Source organism: Thalassophryne amazonica, chromosome 8, assembly GCF_902500255.1.
Source record: "Thalassophryne amazonica chromosome 8, fThaAma1.1, whole genome shotgun sequence".
Taxonomy (NCBI): Eukaryota; Metazoa; Chordata; class Actinopteri; order Batrachoidiformes; family Batrachoididae; genus Thalassophryne; species Thalassophryne amazonica.
In genome coordinates, this window is record NC_047110.1 from 31,282,664 (window position 1) to 31,304,739 (window position 22,076).

Genomic DNA, 22,076 nt, shown 5'->3' on the forward strand with positions numbered 1-22,076 from the left:
CTTATCCCCCAACAGGCACAATTGTGGCACTGCTGGGATAGTTATCCCAGTCCATTTTTCCAGATTTTTAATGACCTCCGTCCAAAATGGAAAGACCAATGGACATTCCCAGAGACAGTGCAGGTATGTTCCTATATCAATGCCACATTTCCAGCAAACATTATTTTGAAGTAGTCCCATTTTAAACAGCTTTAACGGTGTAAAATAGTATCGATATATCACTTTGTAATGGATAAACTTGCTTCTGGCATCTCTAGTTGCCAAGCCTATATTTGAAATGATATTACTCCACCTTTCTTCACTAATTTCAGTTTGTAAATCCCTTTGCCAGGTCAGTCTTAAGCCATTACAAAGTGCTCCTCGATTACCAAAAGTTTCTTATAAAACACTGACGCCGTTTGTTGAGTACCTGGCCTATTCAACCAATCCTGTAATGTACTCTCTTTCTGTGTCTGATTTACTACTGAGCCCATATCTGTAGATATTTCCAGAAGTCCCCTTTATCAACCAAATTAAATGTTTCTCTTATCATGTTAAAGGACATAAAGTTATCCTCTCTATATAGATGTTCTATTTTGTGCACCCCTTGTTCAAGCCATTTCCGCCACAGAAAGGGAGATTTTCCAATACACACTAACAGGATATTCCATACCGAAGAATAGGTCTGTTTGTATGGAGAGATTCGTAATATTTTATGTGTCTTTGCCCATGCCCACTGTGAGTGTTGTATGATTGGATTATGTTGTATTGAATTTGTAGATTTTTGGGAAAGCAATTGAATAATATTAAATGGGGCCGCAATTTCCTTTTCCAGTTTAATCCACCCTACCTCCGGTTGCTCATTTTTCCAATGATTAGATAATTTATTCATTTCAAATGCAAGATTATATAATTCCAGGTCCGGAAGAGCCAGCCCTCCACATTCTCTCAAAGCTGTGAGTTTTACTATTCCAATTCTTGCTTTTTTACCATTCCAAAGAAAATCCCTAATTAATAAATTATATTGTTTAAAAAAATGTTACCTATTGTTATTGGTATCATCATTGATATATAATTAAATTGAGGAGCAACCAACATTTTAATAGTATTAATTTTTCCCCACAAAGTAAAATTCAGCAATATCCACTTATCTAAATTAATTTTCAGTTTTTGTAATAACGGCTCTAAATATATTGAAATTATGTTTGTCAGTTCTGAACATAACCTAATTCCCAAATACTTCATTCCGACTGGAACCCACCTAAACTGGAATGGAGAAAGAAGAGGTTGGAGACATCCCTTTGACACTGGCATAGCTTCTGACTTTTGCCAGTTTATTTTATAGCCTGATAACTCTGAAAATTTGTCAATTATGCATAAAACCTTTGGAACTGAAGAGGAAGGGTCTCTATAAAGAGCAAAATATCATCAGCATGCAGAAACATTTTATGCTTTTCTGAACCGTGGATTACTCCCCTGATGCTTTTGTCGTTTCTAACAGCGGCCGCTAATGGTTCTAAAAATAATATGAATAATAGGGGGCTGAGAGAATCCCCTTGCTTTGTCCCTCTCCCTAATCTAAAGAATTGTGATACCAATCCATTTGTTAAAACTGCCGCCCTTGGATCGGAATAAATAACACTCACCCATCTAATTAATCCCTCGCCAAACCCAAATGCTCTAAGAGTATATTTAAGAAAGCTCCATTCTACTCTATCAAAGGCTTTATGAGCATCCAATGATAAAGCCACTATTGGAGTGCTATTATTTCTACTCGTCCACATAAGATGTAAGAGCCTTCTGACATTGTCAGATGAAGTTCTTCCCTTCACAAAGCCAACATGATCCGAGTGAATCAGGCTTGGCAATATTCTTTCCATTCTTAGGGCAATAACCTTAGTCAATATTTTGCAATCGACATTAATCAAACTCACTGGCCTAAAGCTACCTGGATCTGTAGGATCTTTATCCTTTTTGTAAATAAGCGAAATCAAAGCCTCGTTAAAAGTGTCAGGCATCTTTCCCGATGAAAAGGATTCTTGGTAAACTTTAGTTAGAACAGGAGCCAGTCTATCCGTTAGCTTTTTATAATATTCAGATGGAAACCCATCTAATCCAGGTGATTTTCCTACTTTCATTAAAGATATGGCCTTTTCCCCCTCCTCCACTGTTATAGGACTGTCTAAGCCTTTCTGCTGGTCTTCTGTCAATCTTGGCAAATGAAATTTAGAAAAGAATTTGTCACACCTCTGTTTATCATATACTACCTCTGACTCATAAAGTTTCTTATAAAATGTCAAAAACACTTTCTTTATGTCACTAGTACTGGTCTTAAGTACCCTGTTCTCGTCCTTAATAGCAGGTATTGTATAACTAGCCTCTTTCTTTTTAAGCTGCCTGGCTAACAGCCTACCTGTTTTCTCTCCACTCTCATAAAAATTACTGTTTAGTCTAAATAGGGCATATTCAACTTTTTTATTATATATTTCATTTATCTGTAATTTTAGGTCACAAACATGTTTCAATGTATCATCTGAATAGTGCGCTGATAGCTTCCTCTCCAGTTCCTTGAGTTCTGTTTCCAATGTTATCTTTTTTGAATGTTCCCTTTTTTGTCTGGTGGCATAAGCAATAATCTGCCCTCTCATATAAGCTTTTGATGACTCCCAAACTGTTTCAGTCTTTTCTGTTCAGCCTATATTAATTTTGAAAAAACTATTCAGCTCATCTTCCAGCAACTTAAGAAATTCAGGGCTTTGCAACAAAGACACATTTAATCTCCATCTACCCCTTCTACCTAGATCTGGCTCCAAAATCACTCCCAGGTGCACAGGAGCATGATCAGTTAAAGCTATTGGTTCCATTATACAATCTGATACATTCCCAACCAGATTATTACTTATTAAAAAGTAATCAATTCTAGAATGTGATTTGTATTTATGTGAATAAAATGTATACTCCCTCTCTCTCGGGTTGACTACTCTCCATATATCCACTAGTCCAAGATCTTCCATCATTAATGTAATAGCCATTCTGTCTTTTGGTTTATTTTTGGTGAAGGTGGTCTTATCTAATGCAACATCTAAAACTTGATTAAAATCTCCCGCAATTATTGTATGATCCCCTGACAAGCCCCCCATTATTTTGTTTACTTTATGGAAAAAATGTGCATCCTCTATATTCGGGGCGTAGACATTACATAAATTAACCTTAACCCCATTAACATTAGCTTCTACACATATCACTCTTCCTTCTGAATCCTTTTGTTCTTTTATAATAGAAAAATTAAGTTTTTTGTGCACCAAAATAGCCACCCCCTGCTTTTTCCTTGTATATGAACTGTGAAACACCTGCCCAACCCAATCCCTCCTTAATTTAAGTACCTCTGAGTCTGACAAATGTGTTTCCTGTATAAAGGCCACCTGTGTCTGTTGTGATTTCAGGTATGTTAGGCATTTCTTAAGCTTTATCGGGTTCTGAAGTCCATTTACATTCCAAGTTGTCATTCTTACACACTTAGCCATTATAAAAAAATATATATATTATAATAGACCTTGCTGCCACTGAAAAGATAAAATGTAAAGAAAAAAGTGCCATTATTCCTCCATTTAAACACTCAAATACACATAAAAAAAACATATTCTTAAGAACGAACAATTGAAGTAACCCCATGAACTCACCCCGCCCCATATCCCTCCCCCCCACTCTCTGTTCAGAGAGAAACCTCCCATAAACGTGGTCCATGTGACACACGAGTGGTCGCCCTTAGAGATCCCCTTCTTCTTCTCCCTCCTGTATACATTATAGTTTCTCAAGTAACCATTATTAACCAAAAGTAACCAAACGACCTTGAAAATAATCAATATGCTACGGCCAAGAACCACCTTATATTCATATTACCAAGTAATGTCCATATGTGCAATTGCCTCCACAGTGTACCCGTATTTACTCCCCCCCCCCCCCCCCCCCCCCCCCACAAAGAAGGGAAAGGAGGAAAAAAAAGCTGTGGATTGCCAAAAGCCGCATTACTGCAGTTCCTTTGCTGTTTCCTCCTCCTCCTCGTTGTTACTTAAGAAGGACATAGCCTGGCGATGGTCCGTAAACTTCACCTGTTTACCCTTGCAGGTGAAGCGTAACTCTGCTGGATAGGCCAGGGTAAAACGTACATCCAGCTCGTGCAACTTCCGTCTGACGTCAATGTATGATTTTTTAATAATTTATTTGTATGTTACTGCTGCAAATAAGTATTTGAACACCTACCAACCAGCAAGAATTCTGGCTCTCACAGACCTGTTATTTTTCTTTAAGAAGCCTTCTTATTCTGCACTCTTTACCTATATAAATTGCACCTGTTTGAACTTGTTACCTGTATAAAAGACACCTGTTCACACACTCAATCAATCACACTCCAACCTGTCCTCCATGGCCAAGACCAAAGAGCTGTCTAAGGACACCAGGGACAAAACTGTAGACCTGCACAAGGCTGGGATGGACTACAGGACAACAGGCAAGCAGCTTGGTAGAAGACAACAACTGTTATGATTATTTATTAGAAAGTGGAAGAAACATAAGATGACTGTCAGTCTCCCTCTGTCTGGGATTCCATGCAAGATCTCACTTTGTGGGGTAAGGATGATTCTGAGAAAGCTCAGAACTACACAGGAGGACATGGTCAATGACCTGAAGACAGCTGGGACCACAGTCACAAAGATTACATTAGTAACACATGATGCTGTCATGGTTTAACATCCTGCAGGGCAGCAAGGTCCTCCTGCTCAAGCCAGCACATGTCCAGGCCCGTTTGAAGTTCACCAGTGACCATCTGGATTATCCAGAGGAGGCATGGGAGAAGGTCATGTGGTCAAATGAGACCAAAATAGAGCTTTTTGGAATCACCTCCACTTACCATGTTTAAAGGATGAGAACATCCCCAAGAAAACCATCCCAACCGTGAAGCATGGGGGTGGAAACGTCATACTCTGGGGGTGCTCTTCTGCAAAGGGGACAGGACGACTGCACCGTATTGCAGGGAGGATGGATGGGGTCATGTATTGCGAGATTTTGGCAAACAACCTCCTTCCCTCAGTAAGAGCATTGAAGATGGGTCTAAGGAGGGGCTCCATAAGAAGCATTTCAAGGTCCTGGAGTGGCCTGGCCAGTCTCCAGACCTGAACTCAATAGAAAATCTTTGGAGGGAGCTGAAACTCCAAACCTGAAAGATTTGGAGATCTGTATGGAGGAGTGGACCAAAATCCCTGCTGCAGTGTGTGCAAACCTGGTGAAAAACTACAGGAAACGTTTGACCTCTGTAATCGCAAACAAAGGCTACTGTAACAAATATTAACAATGATTTTTACAGGTGTTCAAATACTTATTTGCAGCAGTAACATACAAATATATTATTAAAAAAATCATACATTGTGATTTCCGGATTTTGTTTTTTTTTTTTAGATTATGTCTCTCACAGTGGACATACACCTAAGATGAAAATTTCAGACCCCTCCATGATTTCTAAGTGGGAAAACTTGCAAAATCGCAGGGTGTTCAAATACTTATTTTTTCCTCACTGTATATTTATATGTGTGTGTGTGTGCGTGTGCGTGTGTGTGTGTGTGTGTAATATAAAAATGTGGTGCTTTATAATTGGTTAAAGATATACCTGTGTGTACTCTGAAACACTGTCAAATTCACACAGAACCATATTTTATCGTGTCACTGAGTCACACAGAATAGATTGACATGAATTTTGTTGAAGCATGTAAAGCGCGTGTGTTACCATCCCTGTGCCCCTCCTTGTTTGGCTTTATAAACTGCTGGAGCTTGTCGGTGTGATAAATTTGTTTTTCTGTGTGCAGGCATCCCTCAATAAGCTGATGGAAACTTTGGACCAGTCAGAGCCGTATTTTGTCAAATGCATTCGCTCCAATGCTGAGAAGGTAACTTCTGCCGCAGGACAGTCTGCTCTGTATTCTTTTGTTCCTCTGACAGTTTGATGTTCTGCTACTTTTATTCAGTCTTGTTCTCTCTCTCTCTCTCTCTCTCTCTCTCTCTCTCTCTCTCTCAGCTCCCGCTGCGTTTCAGTGACAGTCTGGTGCTCAGACAGCTGAGGTACACAGGTATGCTGGAAACCGTTTGCATCCGCCAGTCAGGATACAGTAACAAGTACACCTTCCAGGTAAGCCCCTCCCACTACATCCTACATTAAAGCTCATCATGAGGTCAGATACAGTACTGTGAATCACATTACCAGTAAAGTTGCAATTTTAGTTTTGAGTTACCAGTTTGACTCAAACCTGCAGCCTTTCAAAGTGCACTCAACATAAATATAAATGCAAAATTTTGGTTTTCGCTCCCGTCTCCCTGAGTTTAAGGTAAAAGATTGAAGATTTGTTCTGTGCACACAAAAGGCTTCTGGCTTTTGTTCACAAGTTTAAAGTCTGTGTTTGTGAGGAATTTGCCAGCATTGTCCATCCACCTGGCTGGTGTGCACATAAAGATGCTGATTAAACACCATGATTATTGCACAGATGTACCTTGGACTGGTCGCAGTAAAGGTCCACTCTGAAATGTGCATTGAGACTACAAAGAAGACCTTCACTAGGTACTGAACTACAGTAAGGTCACTAGTTGACTTGTCTGGTCACCTGAGATGTTTGTAGCTTCCAGGAATTGTGTACAGATCCTTGTGTCATGGGGCCGTGCATTATTATGCAGCAACATGAGGTGATGGCAGAGGATGAATGACATGAAAATGAGACTCAGGTTGTCATCACAGCTTATAAACTGCATAACATATCCCGCTACCACCACCAGGGGCCCCCTCTGTTCATAATGTTAACTTCAGCAGACCACAGTGTAAACCTAGATTCATCCATGAAGAGAAAACTTCCCCTAAGTGTGACTCACCATTGAAGGTGAGCATTTTCCCAAGAAAGTATGTTCCGATGGCAAACTGCTGTCAGGTTAAGACCCCGCTGAGGATGACGAGCAGGAAGGTGAGTTTTCTAGAGACTGTTTCTGACTAATTGAAGAACTGAAGAAATTCTTCAGTTGTGCAAACAAACTGTTAGATCAGCTGTTTGGGTAGCTGATCGCAGATGATTTGTCAAAAAGAAAAGAAGCTGCACGCAAAAAATAAATGGTGCTAAATAGCAATAAAAGGCTATATAGTATCTAAAGTGCTTCCCCGATGATCAAGGGAACCAAGGTGCTCTATGCTCCTATGGTACTATATACCACAAAAGTGGTCCTGTATAGTACCAGAAGTGGTTCGCTATGATTGCGAGCCAAAGAACCACTTTTTAATTAACTACGGCTGCAGTTGGGAGGCCAGTTGGATGTCCTGTCAAATTTTCATTAACATTCAATTCACCAGAAACTGCTCCGAGGGACATTCCATTCCAAAACTTGTGACATCTGTGGCTTTGCATTGTTTTAAAAAAATGCACATTTTCGAGAGTGTCCTTTTATTGTGATTTGTCCAACGCATGTAATCAGGTGGATGGATTGTCTTGACAAAGGTGAAGTGCTCACAAACACGGATTATACTAATGTGTTTAGAAAATGTGAGCGAAAACTGCCTTTTGTCTGCATATAAAAAATCTTCAGTCTTTCACTTCAGCTGATAGAAAATGGGAAAGAAAACTAGCATGTGGCATAAACATTTTGTCGTCAGTGAAGTAGAGTAGAGACCACTCACCTGGCCAATTACTTTTGGCCCCTGAAGAAAAATACAGTTGACCCATTTGGGATTTAATTATCCTCATATGAAATGTGCTGATTCTTTGAAGCCATTCAATGCAGGCAACTAAAATAACAAAAATTAACTTTTTTTCTCCAAATGCAATTGATTCTCATGATCTAAAATGTCTCTAAACATATGATTTTCCAGGACTTTGTGCATCATTTTCGCGTTCTACTACCCCGAGGCACGAACCCAACCAAGTCGAGCATCAGAGATTTCTTCCGGCGGATCCACCTGCCGCCTGCTGGGTACCAAGTGGGACATACAATGGTACAGAATCTGTTAACAAGCTCGTATATGTGTAACATTATATCACATTTTGACTGAAGTTTTCGGCTATTTGATTATTGTGGTCATTCAATGTTAGCAATTATTTTGGCTTCCTCCTACAGACAGAGGAGTGCAGTCTTCATACAGTCCACTCTGTTTGTTTGTGTACATGATTAAAACTTTGGAACAGATTTCCTGAAAAATTTTGGGAAAGATTTTCTTCCTGCGAGAGAAAACTTGATTTTATTTTTGAAGCAGATCCAGATCTTATTGAAAATCTTTTGTCTTTATTCAGCATTGTGAGATGTTATTTGATTTTCTGTGTATTTGAAGAAGCAGCCTTATGACATCATAAAATAGATAACATGGTTAGCCATTGTTACGCTGACGAGGGTGTGCGTTATGCAATTTCTAGGGTTTTTTTTTTTTAGCATTTTTTTTTTTGTTAATGTGTTGAGTTCCACTGGTGTGCGTGTGTGCAGTTGCTAAACACTGTGCTGTGTAGGTGTTCCTGCGGGAGGCGGAACGTCAGCGCCTTCAAACCCTCCTCCACCAGGAGGTGCTGCAGAGAATTGTAATGCTGCAGCGTCGCTTTAGAGCCGCCCTAGAGAGGAAACACTTTGTTGCCATGAGGGGAGCCGCTTGTGCCATCCAGGTGAGGTGTTGGGGACAAATCTTAGACGTCTTTAACCATCTTCCTGTGGCATTCTTCATAATGTTCACATGTTGATAATGTACAGAATTTCATCAGCGAGTGCCTTTTAAGACCCTTTGCCAGTCCTGTAGAACAAAGTGAATTTCCCTCAGCATTTTAAACCCAACAAGGCTGCTTAGTTTATGTATTAAATGATTAATAGTTGCTACTTTTACTGCAGTGAGAACCTATAAACGTCTCAGAGGAAGAGGTCTCATATATAGAGGATAAACATTTTATGTTCTCGTGAATAATTTACTGCAAAACAGTTGCAGTAGTTCCCGCGTGTCTTTCCAGCTACTCTACAGTGTTACTAGCTGTCATGGTGTAATGCACGTGATTGTTTTTTGCTCGGCATATACACAGTTTAAAGCAGCATTAAAAACGCTGGAAAGTGCAGCAGATACCTGAATTTGTTAATGGAAAATCAATTACAGATTACTTTATGTAGTATTGTGTCTGATTAAGACACTGTTCATGTAACAGTTTGTGTTGTTTGCATCGAGTGTCACATCTACAGAAACAGGTCACAGAGAAAGATGTGGTTAAAATGTGCATTCTAGGGGCAAGTCTCTCTTGTCATTTGGCAAACTCAAATCTGTATTTAACATGTTGGATGCACGATCTCTCTAATCGCAGCCAATGAACCTTCAAACGTCTTCAGAGTTAGCATTGGTGTCTTGGTGGCTTCCCTCACTCATCCTCTGGAAGATGATTTGCTTTAGACAGATTTAACCATGTTGAATCATTGATTTAACTAACCTCTGAGGAATGTAACATTTAAAATCAACTCAAGATCATGTATCTGCCAACGTGTCCATGAATTAACAGCTAACCATCAAACAGCTCAGAAACCACTTCTCAGTATGCTGAGATTGACAGCTAAAAGAACAAAAGTTTGATCAATGTCCAAATATATTTGACCCTAAATAGAGTTGTTTAATGCTATTTAATTCAGACGAGCTGTGATGCAGGGCCAGCGAAAGGTGATTTATTTTCCTTTTCATATCAGACTGGATGATTTTAAAGGAGTCAAAGTAGAAGTGGAACAACAAATTAGAAGAAGAGCAAATGAAAGAAGGCAATGAGAGGAAGAATGTCTTTGTTTTGTGTGGACGAAGCTTTGGAGGCTGAAGAAATACGAACCCTCATAGCTGGGTCAGAACTGAGGGGCAGAATTTCTAATGTTAAGAAGTGACAGTCTGAATTCGTCTGAATTACCATAAATCTGTGTTATGAAACATGATATTTATGGGCCACTAATTGTTGGTTGTACTGATTTTATTTATTTATTTAACCTTTATTTAGCAGGGGTGGTGGCCAAGTGGTTAGTGCATTTGGTTTCAGTGCAGATAGTTCCCGGTACGGCGGATGCCCATCAGGAATGGCATCCGGCATAAAACTTGTGCCAATTCAACATGCAGATCCACTTTGGACTTGCTGTGGCAACCCCGAGTGAAAACAAAGGAGCAGCTGAAGGGACTTTTCTCATTTACAATGATGACCTGGCAAAGAGGCGGTATAATGGAAGGCATTGATGCAAGCTGCACATTTACACCACAGGTACCTCATATGTACCGTAATTTCTGGACTATAGAGCGCACCTGAATATAAGCTGCACCCACCAATTTTAGAAAGAAAAAAAATTGTGCATAAATAGGCTGCACTTGTCTATAAGCTGCAGGTCTCCACGTTGTAACATGAGCTATTTACACAGAAAGATGTTACACAGAAAGATTTTTTTAACTTTTAATTAAATATGTACCGTAAATGCTTTTTTCCTGAAGGTGTTACATGTAAATATTGACCAGTACAGCATCCAGCATGCACACAGTATGCACACAGCACGGAGAACTGACTAACTTTTACTTTTTTTTTCTTTGTGGATCATGAGATAATTTCGTCACGTGCAGCCAGGATCGTCCTGGTGTCTGTGGTAAATGAGACGTTAATGAGGCACTGTGACTGTTTGAACTTTTTGTGCAATGACAGATATGTGGTGGGGAAGGGTGGGGGTGGGGGAGAAGGCTCCACTGACTGATCTGTGGCCAACAAGGACTTTTCTTCAGTCACGACAAGAAATTAAAGTATTTTCAGACATTGTTTTCCAAAATCAGGAGGCTTTATGTGGATAATTTTTCTTCAGGACGTGATGATGAATCCACTAAAACAAACAGGTAAGACTTTATATTTACTGTACTTTGTGTGTGAATTTACGCCGCATGAGGACCACAGCTTTCAGCAAATCAGCGGACAGCATCAATTGATGTATTTCGACTTACGAGAAAGCCTATAAAAATCCATAAATTAGCCGCATCATTGTTTAAGCCGCAGTGTTCAAAGCGTGTGGAAAAAATAGCGGTTTATAGATGTATTTCCTAGATATTTGCTACATTTGCATACTAATGAGTAGAGCTACATTTGGGAGTTCTGGAGGTTTCTGGTGTGTTACTGAACAGCCTGGAGATGTTAATGGTCATCTTGAAATGATTCCACTGTCGCATCCATAATTGGGCTCCTCCTGTCATATCTTACAAACATAATGCTGTGGGCCTCCATAGAGAAACAGATAACATGTTTCATTATGGTCATCACCCTCCTTCAGCACCTTGGCAGGATGTTATTTATCCCAAATGCCTCTTCTTTTGATTCTACATCCAACCTTTAGTTCTCTCAATCAACGCATCTCAAACCATTTTCTTTTTGTTTGTGCAGAGGTGGTGGCGAAGCTGCCTTCTCAGACAGTCTGATGTTGACCGCGCCATTGAGGAAGAGGCCGCTGTGTGTCTGCAGACAGCCTGGAAAAGCTACGTGTACCGAAGGAGGTTCCTGCAGTGGCGCGAAGCTGCAACAGTTATACAGAGGAGCTGGAGGAACCACTGCCATTGCAGGTCCATGGCAGCCACAATAGTTCAGGCAGGCTGGAGAGGGTTTAGGGAGAGGAGTCGCTACCACAAGATCTACAGAACTGTGACCCAAATACAGGCTATGAGCAGGGGCTACTTGGCCAGGCTCAGGTGATTGGAGTGTTCAAGCTGGAGTGTGTGGACTGTGGGTCTCAGAGTAACCAAGGCTTTTGTTTCACCAAAGTTTTCACCACGTGGCTTACAGCTGACAGCATACACCAAACCTAAGGGCCCCGTCACACTCAGTCGAAGACCATGACAGCCACACTGCATCCTGAAAATATTGATGAATGCACTGGGAATGTCAGTCAGAATGGGGAAAAATGTGTGTTTCAAGTCTGTACTTTGCCCTGGTTATGTCCCTGCCATGCTCTCACAGCTGCTAATACATTTCCACTAATTTCTTTCCATGACCATGATCTTGCACATAACACATGGACTTACAATGTTCATTCGTTTTGCAAGTTTTCTTGTGTCCACATCTATGTAGGTTTAACAGTAAATTACAGTCAGAAAAACGCCTCTCCTGCCAGTAATGCCTGTCTCTTTTAAACTCGCACTTATATCTGCTCCGTGCAGTTGCACGTCTGTGCAGGCCCGTGTTTAGAAGGGAACCTTAATTTGTAGGAAGAGGTGGGGCTGCATTTTGGCACCCTGGTCAGCAGGTGGCACATTTCACAAGCAGTCCACAAACTAGTGCTGGGAGACCCTGTCTGTGCCGCTCTTTTATGGCAACAGTGAAGTCCCTACTAGGTTTGTTAAGTCTGGTAATACATTAGTAACGTCATTGCTACGTCCTTAAATAGTTCTTGTTGCATCCCAATTTAACCAACTTCTCACTGCATATTTTTTGAACATGTCCAAAGTTTAATCGTCTCCTCCATGTCCATGGAGAATATACCACACCCATAGGTTTCTACTACATTCCAAATATGTTTTACAGGTTCTCACTGCATTTTCCCAGTTATTTTGTGGTAGTTGTGGAAACATGGCTGAGTGTGATGGAGGTATAATTGAGAACGGTGTGCTCTGTCAGATAAAACACCCTCACATTGACACAATAGACAGACCTCCACTCATAATGAGATTTTGTTCTTTAATGATTTAAAGACAGAGTGGTAGCAGTTGAACATTCTGGTGCTTCATTATGGTTGTGATTTATGTGTCTGGTGAATGCATGGGCAGCATTGTGATTATTTTTATTATAGTAGCTTAGACGTTGCTATGTGATTGTGGAATTGCTCATCACTTTCCAAAAAGAACCTTTGTCACCCAACACTAATTTGTACCATGGTACTTTCCAGGTTCATGTTGGACTGAGCGCTTTTGCAGATAAATTTGGAGATATTGTACTGTATTTGGAAGTAAAAACAATGAGCTGCATATTGGCAGTGACCCCCCCCCCCCCCCCCCGCCAGAAGTAAATCAAATCAATTTTGATGACATCATACTCGTGCACAATTAAGTGTGGTTGATGCAGACTTGTACGGACAATTCTGTATCGCCTTTCTGGCCTAATGTCTGAAGAGGATAAAATTCACTAACAATCAAATGTACTAACAGAGCATTTATATAATAAGATACTAAGGATTAGACGGATAACAAAACTCACTAACGTCACTGACCTGGTCTGTAAATAGTGTTTTTTGAGTACCAATTAAATAGCTTGGATGTGTGTGCTTTGGGCACTTTTTTTGCACCAACAGCACCAGACCAGAAATATTTTTTTAAATAGCACTAAGGAAAAATAACGCCATCAGCACATCTACAGTGCACAGATTAGTTTATGTTGTTTTTCCAACATGAGCGATAAAAGAGCTTTGTTATCGTTAATGTTTCCTGCTGCTCAGTAACGCACGTACGTAGATGAAATACCTGTTAAATACAATGCTAAAGTAACTTGCTTTAGTAACAGTCATTGTTATCTGAAATGTGGGCGGGGTTTGTGTATAAACTAGCTGAGATTTTTGCTGGTTCAGCTTTAACGATCTTTAATTAACAGTCATGCGTCCACCAGGGGCAGTGGCCAAGCAGCGACGTGCCCATGTTTACAGTGTGAAAGGTTCTATTCTCCATGTAATATGGTGTTGTGTCAGGAAGGGCGTCCGGCATAAAACATGAGCCAAATCAACATGCAGCTCCACCTGGGATCTGCTGTGGCGACATCAAGTGAAATAAGGGAGATGCCAAAACGACTTACTTGCTAATTACCAGCCACATGGCACTCTTACAGGTTTAATGAAGTCTAAATGTTTGATTCATGACGTTTTTCATCCAGATTTTAATGTTCAATGGGCAGATTCAAAAATGAAATGGTCTTGTATGTGATAAGATTAAAGGGGTCACATTTTGCCAAATCAGTTTTTATTTTTTGCATTTTCATGTGTTTGATATTTAATGTTCAACATCTCCACAGTGTGTTTTCACAGATATTCTTCTGATTTAAGATGACGTTGTGACTGACACAGCTTGTTGGAACACCTTCTCTGTTACATATGTAACAGAAGAAAGCCATCTCCTCAGATCCTCTAATTTTACATCAGATTATTAAAAGCCCCCCACCCGCACCGTATTTTTATTTCACTTACGTGTGTTACTGAGCGGCAGGTAACATTAACGCGGCTGTTTTATTCCTCGTGTTGGAGAACAGCATAAAACTAATCCTTGTGCTGTCTGTTATTTTTATTCCTTGGTTTTAATAAAAAAATACTTCTGGTCTGGTGCTGCTGTTCAAACCAAGCAAAAAGTGTCCAAAGGCAAGAACCACCAAACTAGGTTTTGCTCGCAGCATCCTTCTTTGAAGGATTGTTAAGCAGTCCACGGTCCAGTGGATAAAGTCAGTTTCTTAACCACAGACTATATCACACAGTGGTGTAAAATGGGTCATTTCAGGCATAAATGTTGATTATAACAGCAGAGTTTAGAACAAACTTCGAAATGTAAAAGGCTGCAAAAATGTTGGTGTGTGTGACTTTGATGCCATAGACTCTGATCATATGTCATCTTCAATAACAGAGCTTCTGCCATACTCATTGAAAATATGTGTAGGTTCAGAGAACTGAAGAAGCAGCTTGAATGCCAGATACTGGGTCCACCTGGAGAGATGGAGGATGCAGAGAGGATGGTCACACTGCAAGCAGAACCTGTGAAGGACCTCTGCTTATCAGGCTTGGAAAGCTTTGTCCAGGATGTGTCCAGAGAACCTTCTGGTTACTCTAAGGGAGATTTGGAAGATTTTGGTGAAATGGACAAAGAAGAGGACTCGGAGCAAAGCAGGAGCATTGATGAGACATGCCACAAAAACAGATCCAAAAGAGAGAGCAGACGAATGAGAGAGCTGGAGCAGGCTCAGTTCAGCTTGGACCTTTTGAAGGTGCGCACCACCATTGTGGGAGGGCCTCAACTTGAAGGCCCTGAACCAGGCAGTGGCACCTCCCAGTTGGATGATGATCACAGATGTTCCCCAGCCAGCCATGAAAGCTTTGAGGTGCTCAGTATAGAAGAAATGGAGACTGATGCTTCTTCTGGTGGTTTTAGTTCCCAGCCGGCTGGTCCTCTGATGCTCCAAGAATGTTCCAGTCTGTTCCAGTCAGAGACTGCAGTGGGTGAAAAACTCAGAGATTCAAACTTTAATGAAAAACCAATGGTGGAAAAGCAAAATAAGGTTGAAGCTCCACAGGCAACATTTTATATAGCTTCTGACCAAAGCCCAGTTCAGGAACCCAAATTTAAAAGCCCCAGTAAATCACACAAAGAGAGGAGAGAGTTTACCTCTCGAAGACCGGTAGTGGTGCTCATCAGTATGCAAAAGGAGAGCCCAGTGGAAGTGAAGGAGCCACTGGCAGGCCAAACCCTTGAAGGAGCTCCTGAAAGTGGAGTAGCATTGTGTGGTTCTCAAATGATACCTATTGCTGGTTTGGAGGTGGGAGCAGAGAAGGAACAACCTCATGGGATTATGACACAGACTAAGAGAGATAAATTTGGGGTGGATAAGCCCCCTTTAGCCACCTGTGGATCAAGTGCAGAACTAGAGGGAACTTGTTCTTCAGAGGTGGACATCCAGCACTTACACGAGGCTACAACAGTTATTCATCGTGAGCAGGAGAGGAGATCTATACGACCTGCACAGGAGTCACGCAGCCCAGTTCTGGAGACCAAACCACCAAAAGCCAAGAAGAAGAGCTCAACCCAGACTGTTACTGTGAACATGGTGGAGAAGCCCTCAAACACGATATTCTCTCCACCCAGACGCAAGCTGCCATTCTCCAAGTGAGTACATCATTTTACTGACTGATGTGAAGGCATCGTGCTGAACATCTTCCAATACATTCTTCTTGTATTTCTCATGTATATAAGCAAAACAGTACTTTGAAATATCTTTTTTAGAAATGGAGGATAAGAGCACTAAGCCCAGACTTAACAAAGTATTAATCAAACTTTGTGGGTATAAAGTTATGTTGTGGTCCATTAACAAACATCACACTACAACCAAATACAAATACATCAGATGATTTTAAAATTACATACTGTAACAAAGCAATAGGAAAACTAACTGAAATTCAAAGGGATCTAAATAAAACACACAGATTTAGAGTCCAGAATTTTGTGTGCTTCAAGATTTTGGCAAGGAATAATAAGAATAATGATAATAATTTTACAAAGTACAAAGTAAGCAAGAAAAGAATTTATCAATTTTTTTATTCATTCATCCAAACAGCTCTTCCACTTATACCATTCATTTGCAATCCCACTTTATGTTGAATGAAGATTGGAAATAATATTCTGGCGCATACAGACATTGACTTCTGCCTTAATAAATTTATTTTTATCACTTTTGCTAACATTGCAAGAAAAATACAAGATAATTTACTTTATGTTGTTTTAAACACTGTTTTTGGTCTGTTTAAGTTTTATGATATATGCTGATGAAACCTTTTTTAAATACATGTTGAGAACATTTTTTGGAAGGTGCTTCTTAAACGTGCTCCAGAGGATGGTGTGGTCAAGGAAAGAAAAACTACCCGTGTTGTTTCAGAATAGCTGAGTTTGGTGTAAACATGGAATTAGTTGCTTTTGCTAATGTAGTCCTTTTTTCAGGTCAGATAAGGATTTGATGAACCAAGAAAGGTTGTACAGGGATGACGGCTCCAGCTCCAAATCCAGGAACAGAGAGGTACGTCAGTGTCCTCCACACTGGTCTGTTTATGTGTTCACATTGAGCCAAACATAAACACCAGCTTGTCCTTTTACATAAAAAGGAGTATTTTCATCTGTGCTACAACTTAAAATGTTTTTAACCAGCTCAGGTATGCTGTGTGAACTAATATAAATGTATATATGTTTAACTGTCTTAACATGTCGAAACACTGCTGTGCAAGATTTATGGACATCAAATGTGCATAAATTCTTTGAAAATTAGAGAAACAGCTACCCATCTAATATATTGAAATACTTAGAAATATGTATATTTTCTTTTCTTTGAAAATGAATTTTGTAAGTTGATAATTGATTAGTTCTTTAATTAATTTAAAATTCATATATTTGTGTTTTAATGAAACAGTAATGTTTGAACTTTTCAGTTTTGATTTTCTGTTGACCCATTTCTGAAGTACAAAGCTTTCAAACACTGCATTGTTAATGAACTTTCATCACTGAAATTATGGGATGCTTAAAACTTTTACACTCTACTGAACATAATGTTTGACTCAAGGCTGCTTCACATGAGTGCCATGCAGGTTTCAACAGTCCTACACATGAATTTTTCTCATCAGATTTCCTATATTTGGTCTTTCCATGTGTGCTGAAATGAAAATTGTCATTATCTGTTTCACTGTGGAAATGTTGGAGGTCCACAGCAGGCTCTCACAGCGGAGCACGAGCTTCCATAAGATTTATTCAAAGGGGTTTTTCTTAGCGGTTTCTGCAGGCCAAGTGTCGCAGAGTGTCAGAAATGCTTTTGGACTCTGGCTACAGTGGGGCTGCATTTACTGTGCGCATTAGTTATGTGTGTGTTGTGTGCCAAACATAAATTCAACCAATCAGAGTGGTGTCCCTTTAAACCAGACTGTGCCAAGCACACAGTGCTGTGATGTTTAGAAAGCAGATGCAAGTCATTTTTTTTTTTTTTTTTGGCGAGTTAATGGATTAGTGCCAACCTGTCAGTCTGTACAGTTGACGGGCACCACCATAGCTCCCTGAGGTGAAGCAGAGCAACAGTAAGGTTAGGGTTGGGGTTGGTCAGGTCATAACAGTAAGGTCATATATTTTACAACATATAAGGTTGCTGTACGTGTGTGTATTGTCACCTGAGATAATTTGTTTTTTTGGCAAGGAACAACATTTTTTCACTTTGTAGCCCTGTATCACAGACACTGTATGCCACGTGCACTCTTCAGGGAAGTGCTTTGAATATTCCTTCATAATAATACTATCATGTTGTTTTCCTGTGCGTTACCTGAATGAGCATGTGTTTTTTGTGTATGTGTGTGACAGAAAGAGAGGAAAAAAGGGCATCTCTTGAAAAATATGTGAATTTTTTCTTCTTTCCTCCTGCCATTTTTTTTTCCTACAGTTGCTGTAATATGGTGTATGTGCAAACCTGCTTATGTAAGGCGAGTCTGAGTGTTGCACTTTTTAATGAAGAAATACACAGCGCAGGACTTAAGATTGCTTATGGACAATATGAATGCACCAGCTCCACGCCTGACCACTCCTCATTTTTAGACTAGTCCATCCTTCTTAATACAAGTGGTATTGTGATTAAGATGAAGTGGGTGCTGAGTGTAAAAATTACATCTGTTTCAAGTGGAAACTAGCAGTGACACTACCACTGCGCTATGTGCTGCTTTGCGTCTGGTGGAATATAGGGCCCAAACAGTAGGAAAGTAGAGTAGCATCACTTGAAATAAACTGAAAAAATTGTCATCACATCTTTATATGCAATGTGTATAAGATTTTTTATTTTGCTTCATTGTTGTTGTCTTCATCTCCATGATCTGTTACTCCTGTGAGTCTGCAGCCAACAAAAGCACACCTGTCCTGACATAATATTTAAAATATTGGCACAGATAACCTGCATGGAAATCCATTTCAGTGTGAATCAGCTTTAAACATGATCAAAATATCACATTGTGTGGCATGAAAACACACACGCACACACTCTGCAACGCCTGACTTGATGTTCCTATGGTTGCCCGGAAGCAGGTGGGCCGTCCAGGCCCCAAAAAGAAAGCGCGAATGTCCCGGACGCGCTCCGACTTCCTCACCCGTTGTAATTCTGAAGGGGCGACTCAGTCGGACGACGACGATGAGTACTACATCCCTGCCCACTCCCACACGTTGCCCCCCTTCCTGCCTCCCCCGCGTGCTCTCCCTGAGGTTGACTGCCACAGTGACTCTGAGATGGTAATTGTCATAGGTCTCCAGGGCTCCTGTGGGCTGTTTCTGTCCTCCGTTCGTGTCTGTCTCATTTCCACCTCTCCTCAGGTGGGCCTGGCTGTCCTGGCTGGGGGAGGAACCTTTTAACACTGCTAACGCTGCTGCCGTTTGACTGTTTGACTGCTGACCAAGAGTCTGACCAAAAAAATTCGTATTTCTCAGAACCATTGAAGCAGAAAAACTTCATTAAATTTTGCTCAAGGAATGCATCATACTTTAATGTCTTATTAGCCTTCAACACATATTTGTATGTTAACATATTATGTAGAGAAGACTTCTGTTTATCTTTCAGTGAAGTACTTAGGAACATAGGAACAATTTAAATGTGGAAGAGGACAATGTTGGTCTGGTCCGTTGTTCATACTGAGTTTTCATATATTTGTTTTTTTGTTTGTTTGTTTGTTTGTTTTTTTCTCATTTTAATCAGAAAAAAGTTTCCTACCATGAATCTATTTGTCCTGCATTTGTTGATAGACTTTTACAAGGATAAACCGATTGATGTGGCAAGTATAATCCAAATGTATGAACCCGGGAAGATCTATGAGATTTTTGACATTATAGCTTCAGATAGTATTGTAATTTGCCAACTCTAATCATTATATTCTACTGTTTTGCATGGAAGCATGACCAGTAGACCTAGAATAGCATGATTTACAGGTGCACAAGCACTGAGACTGATTCTTGATGCACAGAGTGAGGATGAAAAGGATGATACACAAATATATTAGAGAGTGAAATAAATATGAAGAACCCTAAAACAGTCATTTATATAGAAGTATTCTAATATAACCTCACTCTGTCATGTTAGTCATGAAAATAGCTTGGTCACTTGAGGATTAAAGGATCCAAGATCCAATTTAAAGGATCCAACTGGGCAATCCAGAATCTGTCATTCTTTAGCGCACTAATCCAGTTAATTCAGTTCTTCACATGAAGCTTTGATCAGGAAAACATGAGTCAGTCATCCAAGAGGATTATGTGCACCAAGATGATTATATGTCTTGATACTGGAAACCATGTTCAACAGCCCTGTGATTGGTGGAATGGGGAGGGACAGGGTGCCAGTGATCTCTAGTACAAACAGAAGCAGAGCAACTGCTTCTGTTTGAGGGCTATGAGAAATTTAGTGGCATGATTAAAGGAAAGCTGCAACATCAACAAAAGGACAGTGTACCAAAAACGTGGCTGACAAATTAAACATGAAGTATTTTTCCTACTTTCAAAATTATAGATTACAACTATAAAACTTTGTGCTTTAATTCCTGGTAAAGCCATATATAATCTAACATGATTGTAATAGTCAATAATAATAATATTATTATTATTTATGAATGCTTGATTTTTCAGAATACAAGTCACACTGGAGTTCAAGTCACAGGACCTCTGAAACTCTTATAAAAAAAAAAATGACTTGTACTCCAGAAAATAAAGTGCACGGTGTGAACATATGCCGAAGAGGAAAAGAGTGTGGAAGGGACAAAATCCATATGTTTTACAAGTGAGGAGAACATGTCCTCTCGTCCAATTTCTACAACCCCTGGCAAAAATTATGGAATCACCGGCCTCGGAGGATGTTCATTCAGTTGTTTAATTTTGTAGAAAAAAAGCAGATCACAGACATGACACAAAACTAAAGTAATTTCAAATGGCAACTTTCTGGCTTTAAGAAACACTATAAGCAATCAGGGAAAAAATTGTGGCAGTCAGTAACAGTTACTTTTTTAGACCAAGCAGAGGGGAAAAAAATATGGAATCACTCAATTCTGAGGAAAAAATTATGGAATCATGAAAAACAAAAGAACGCTCCAACACATCACTAGTATTTTGTTGCACCACCTCTGGCTTTTATAACAGCTTGCAGTCTCTGAGGCATGGACTTAGTGACAAACAGTACTCTTCATCAATCTGGCTCCAACTTTCTCTGATTGCTGTTGCCAGATCAGCTTTGCAGGTTGGAGCCTTGTCATGGACCAGTTTCTTCAACTTCCACCAAAGATTTTCAATTGGATTAAGATCTGGACTATTTGCAGGCCATGACATTGACCCTATGTGTCTTTTTGCAAGGAATGTTTTCACAGTTTTTGCTGTATGGCAAGATGCATTATCATCTTGAAAAATGATTTCATCATCCCCAAACATCCTTTCAATTGATGGGATAAGAAAAGTGTCCAAAATATCAACGTAAACTTGTGCATTTATTGATGATGTAATGACAGCCATCTCCCCAGTGCCTTTACCTGACATGCAGCCCCATATCATCAATGACTGTGGAAATTTACAATCATCTTTATAAATCTCATTGGAACGGCACCAAACAAAAGTTCCAGCATCATCACCTTGCCCAATGCAGATTCGAGATTCATCGCTGAATATGACTTTCATCCAGTCATCCACAGTCCACGATTGCTTTTCCTTAGCCCATTGTAACCTTGTTTTTTCTGTTTAATTTTCTGTTAATGATGGCTTTCGTTTAGCTTTTCTGTATGTAAATCCCATTTCCTTTAGGCGGTTTCTTACAGTTCGGTCACAGACGTTGACTCCAGTTTCCTCCCATTCGTTCCTTATTTGTTTTGTTGTGCATTTTCGATTTTTGAGACATATTGCTTTAAGTTTTCTGTCTTGACGCTTTGGTGTCTTCCTTGGTCTACCAGTATGTTTGCCTTTAACAACCTTCCCAAGTTGTTTGTATTTGGTCCAGAGTTTAGACACAGCTGACTGTGAACAACCAACATCTTTTGCAACATTGCGTGATGATTTACCCTCTTTTAAGAGTTTGATAATCCTCTCCTTTGTTTCAATTGACATCTAGAGCCATGATTCATGTCAGTCCACTTGGTGCAACAGCTCTCCAAGGTGTGATCACTCCTTTTTAGATGCAGACTAACGAGCAGATCTGATTTGATGCAGGTGTTAGTTTTGGGGATGAAAATGTACAGGGTGATTCCATAATTTATTCCTCAGAATTGAGTGAGTCCATATTTTTTTCCCTCTGCTTGGTCTAAAAAAGTAACCATTACTGACTGCCACAATTATTTTTCCTGATTTC

At 40.0% G+C, this 22,076-nt stretch overlaps 1 protein-coding gene across 4 annotated transcripts in view; it reads left to right on the forward strand.

Annotated features, from left to right (window-relative positions):
* Nucleotides 1-22,076, forward strand: part of LOC117515396 (unconventional myosin-IXa-like) — a 261,979-nt gene that overhangs the window by 182,328 nt on the left and 57,575 nt on the right. For all 4 annotated transcript variants that reach the window (XM_034175936.1, XM_034175938.1, XM_034175939.1 and 1 more), the window contains 7 exons: nucleotides 5,835-5,915; nucleotides 6,044-6,154; nucleotides 7,871-7,993; nucleotides 8,499-8,648; nucleotides 11,403-11,704; nucleotides 14,642-15,862; nucleotides 16,691-16,766. In XM_034175936.1, coding sequence (XP_034031827.1) covers nucleotides 5,835-5,915; nucleotides 6,044-6,154; nucleotides 7,871-7,993; nucleotides 8,499-8,648; nucleotides 11,403-11,704; nucleotides 14,642-15,862; nucleotides 16,691-16,766 — 2,064 coding nt within the window. The remainder of the gene's footprint in view (nucleotides 1-5,834; nucleotides 5,916-6,043; nucleotides 6,155-7,870; nucleotides 7,994-8,498; nucleotides 8,649-11,402; nucleotides 11,705-14,641; nucleotides 15,863-16,690; nucleotides 16,767-22,076) is intronic.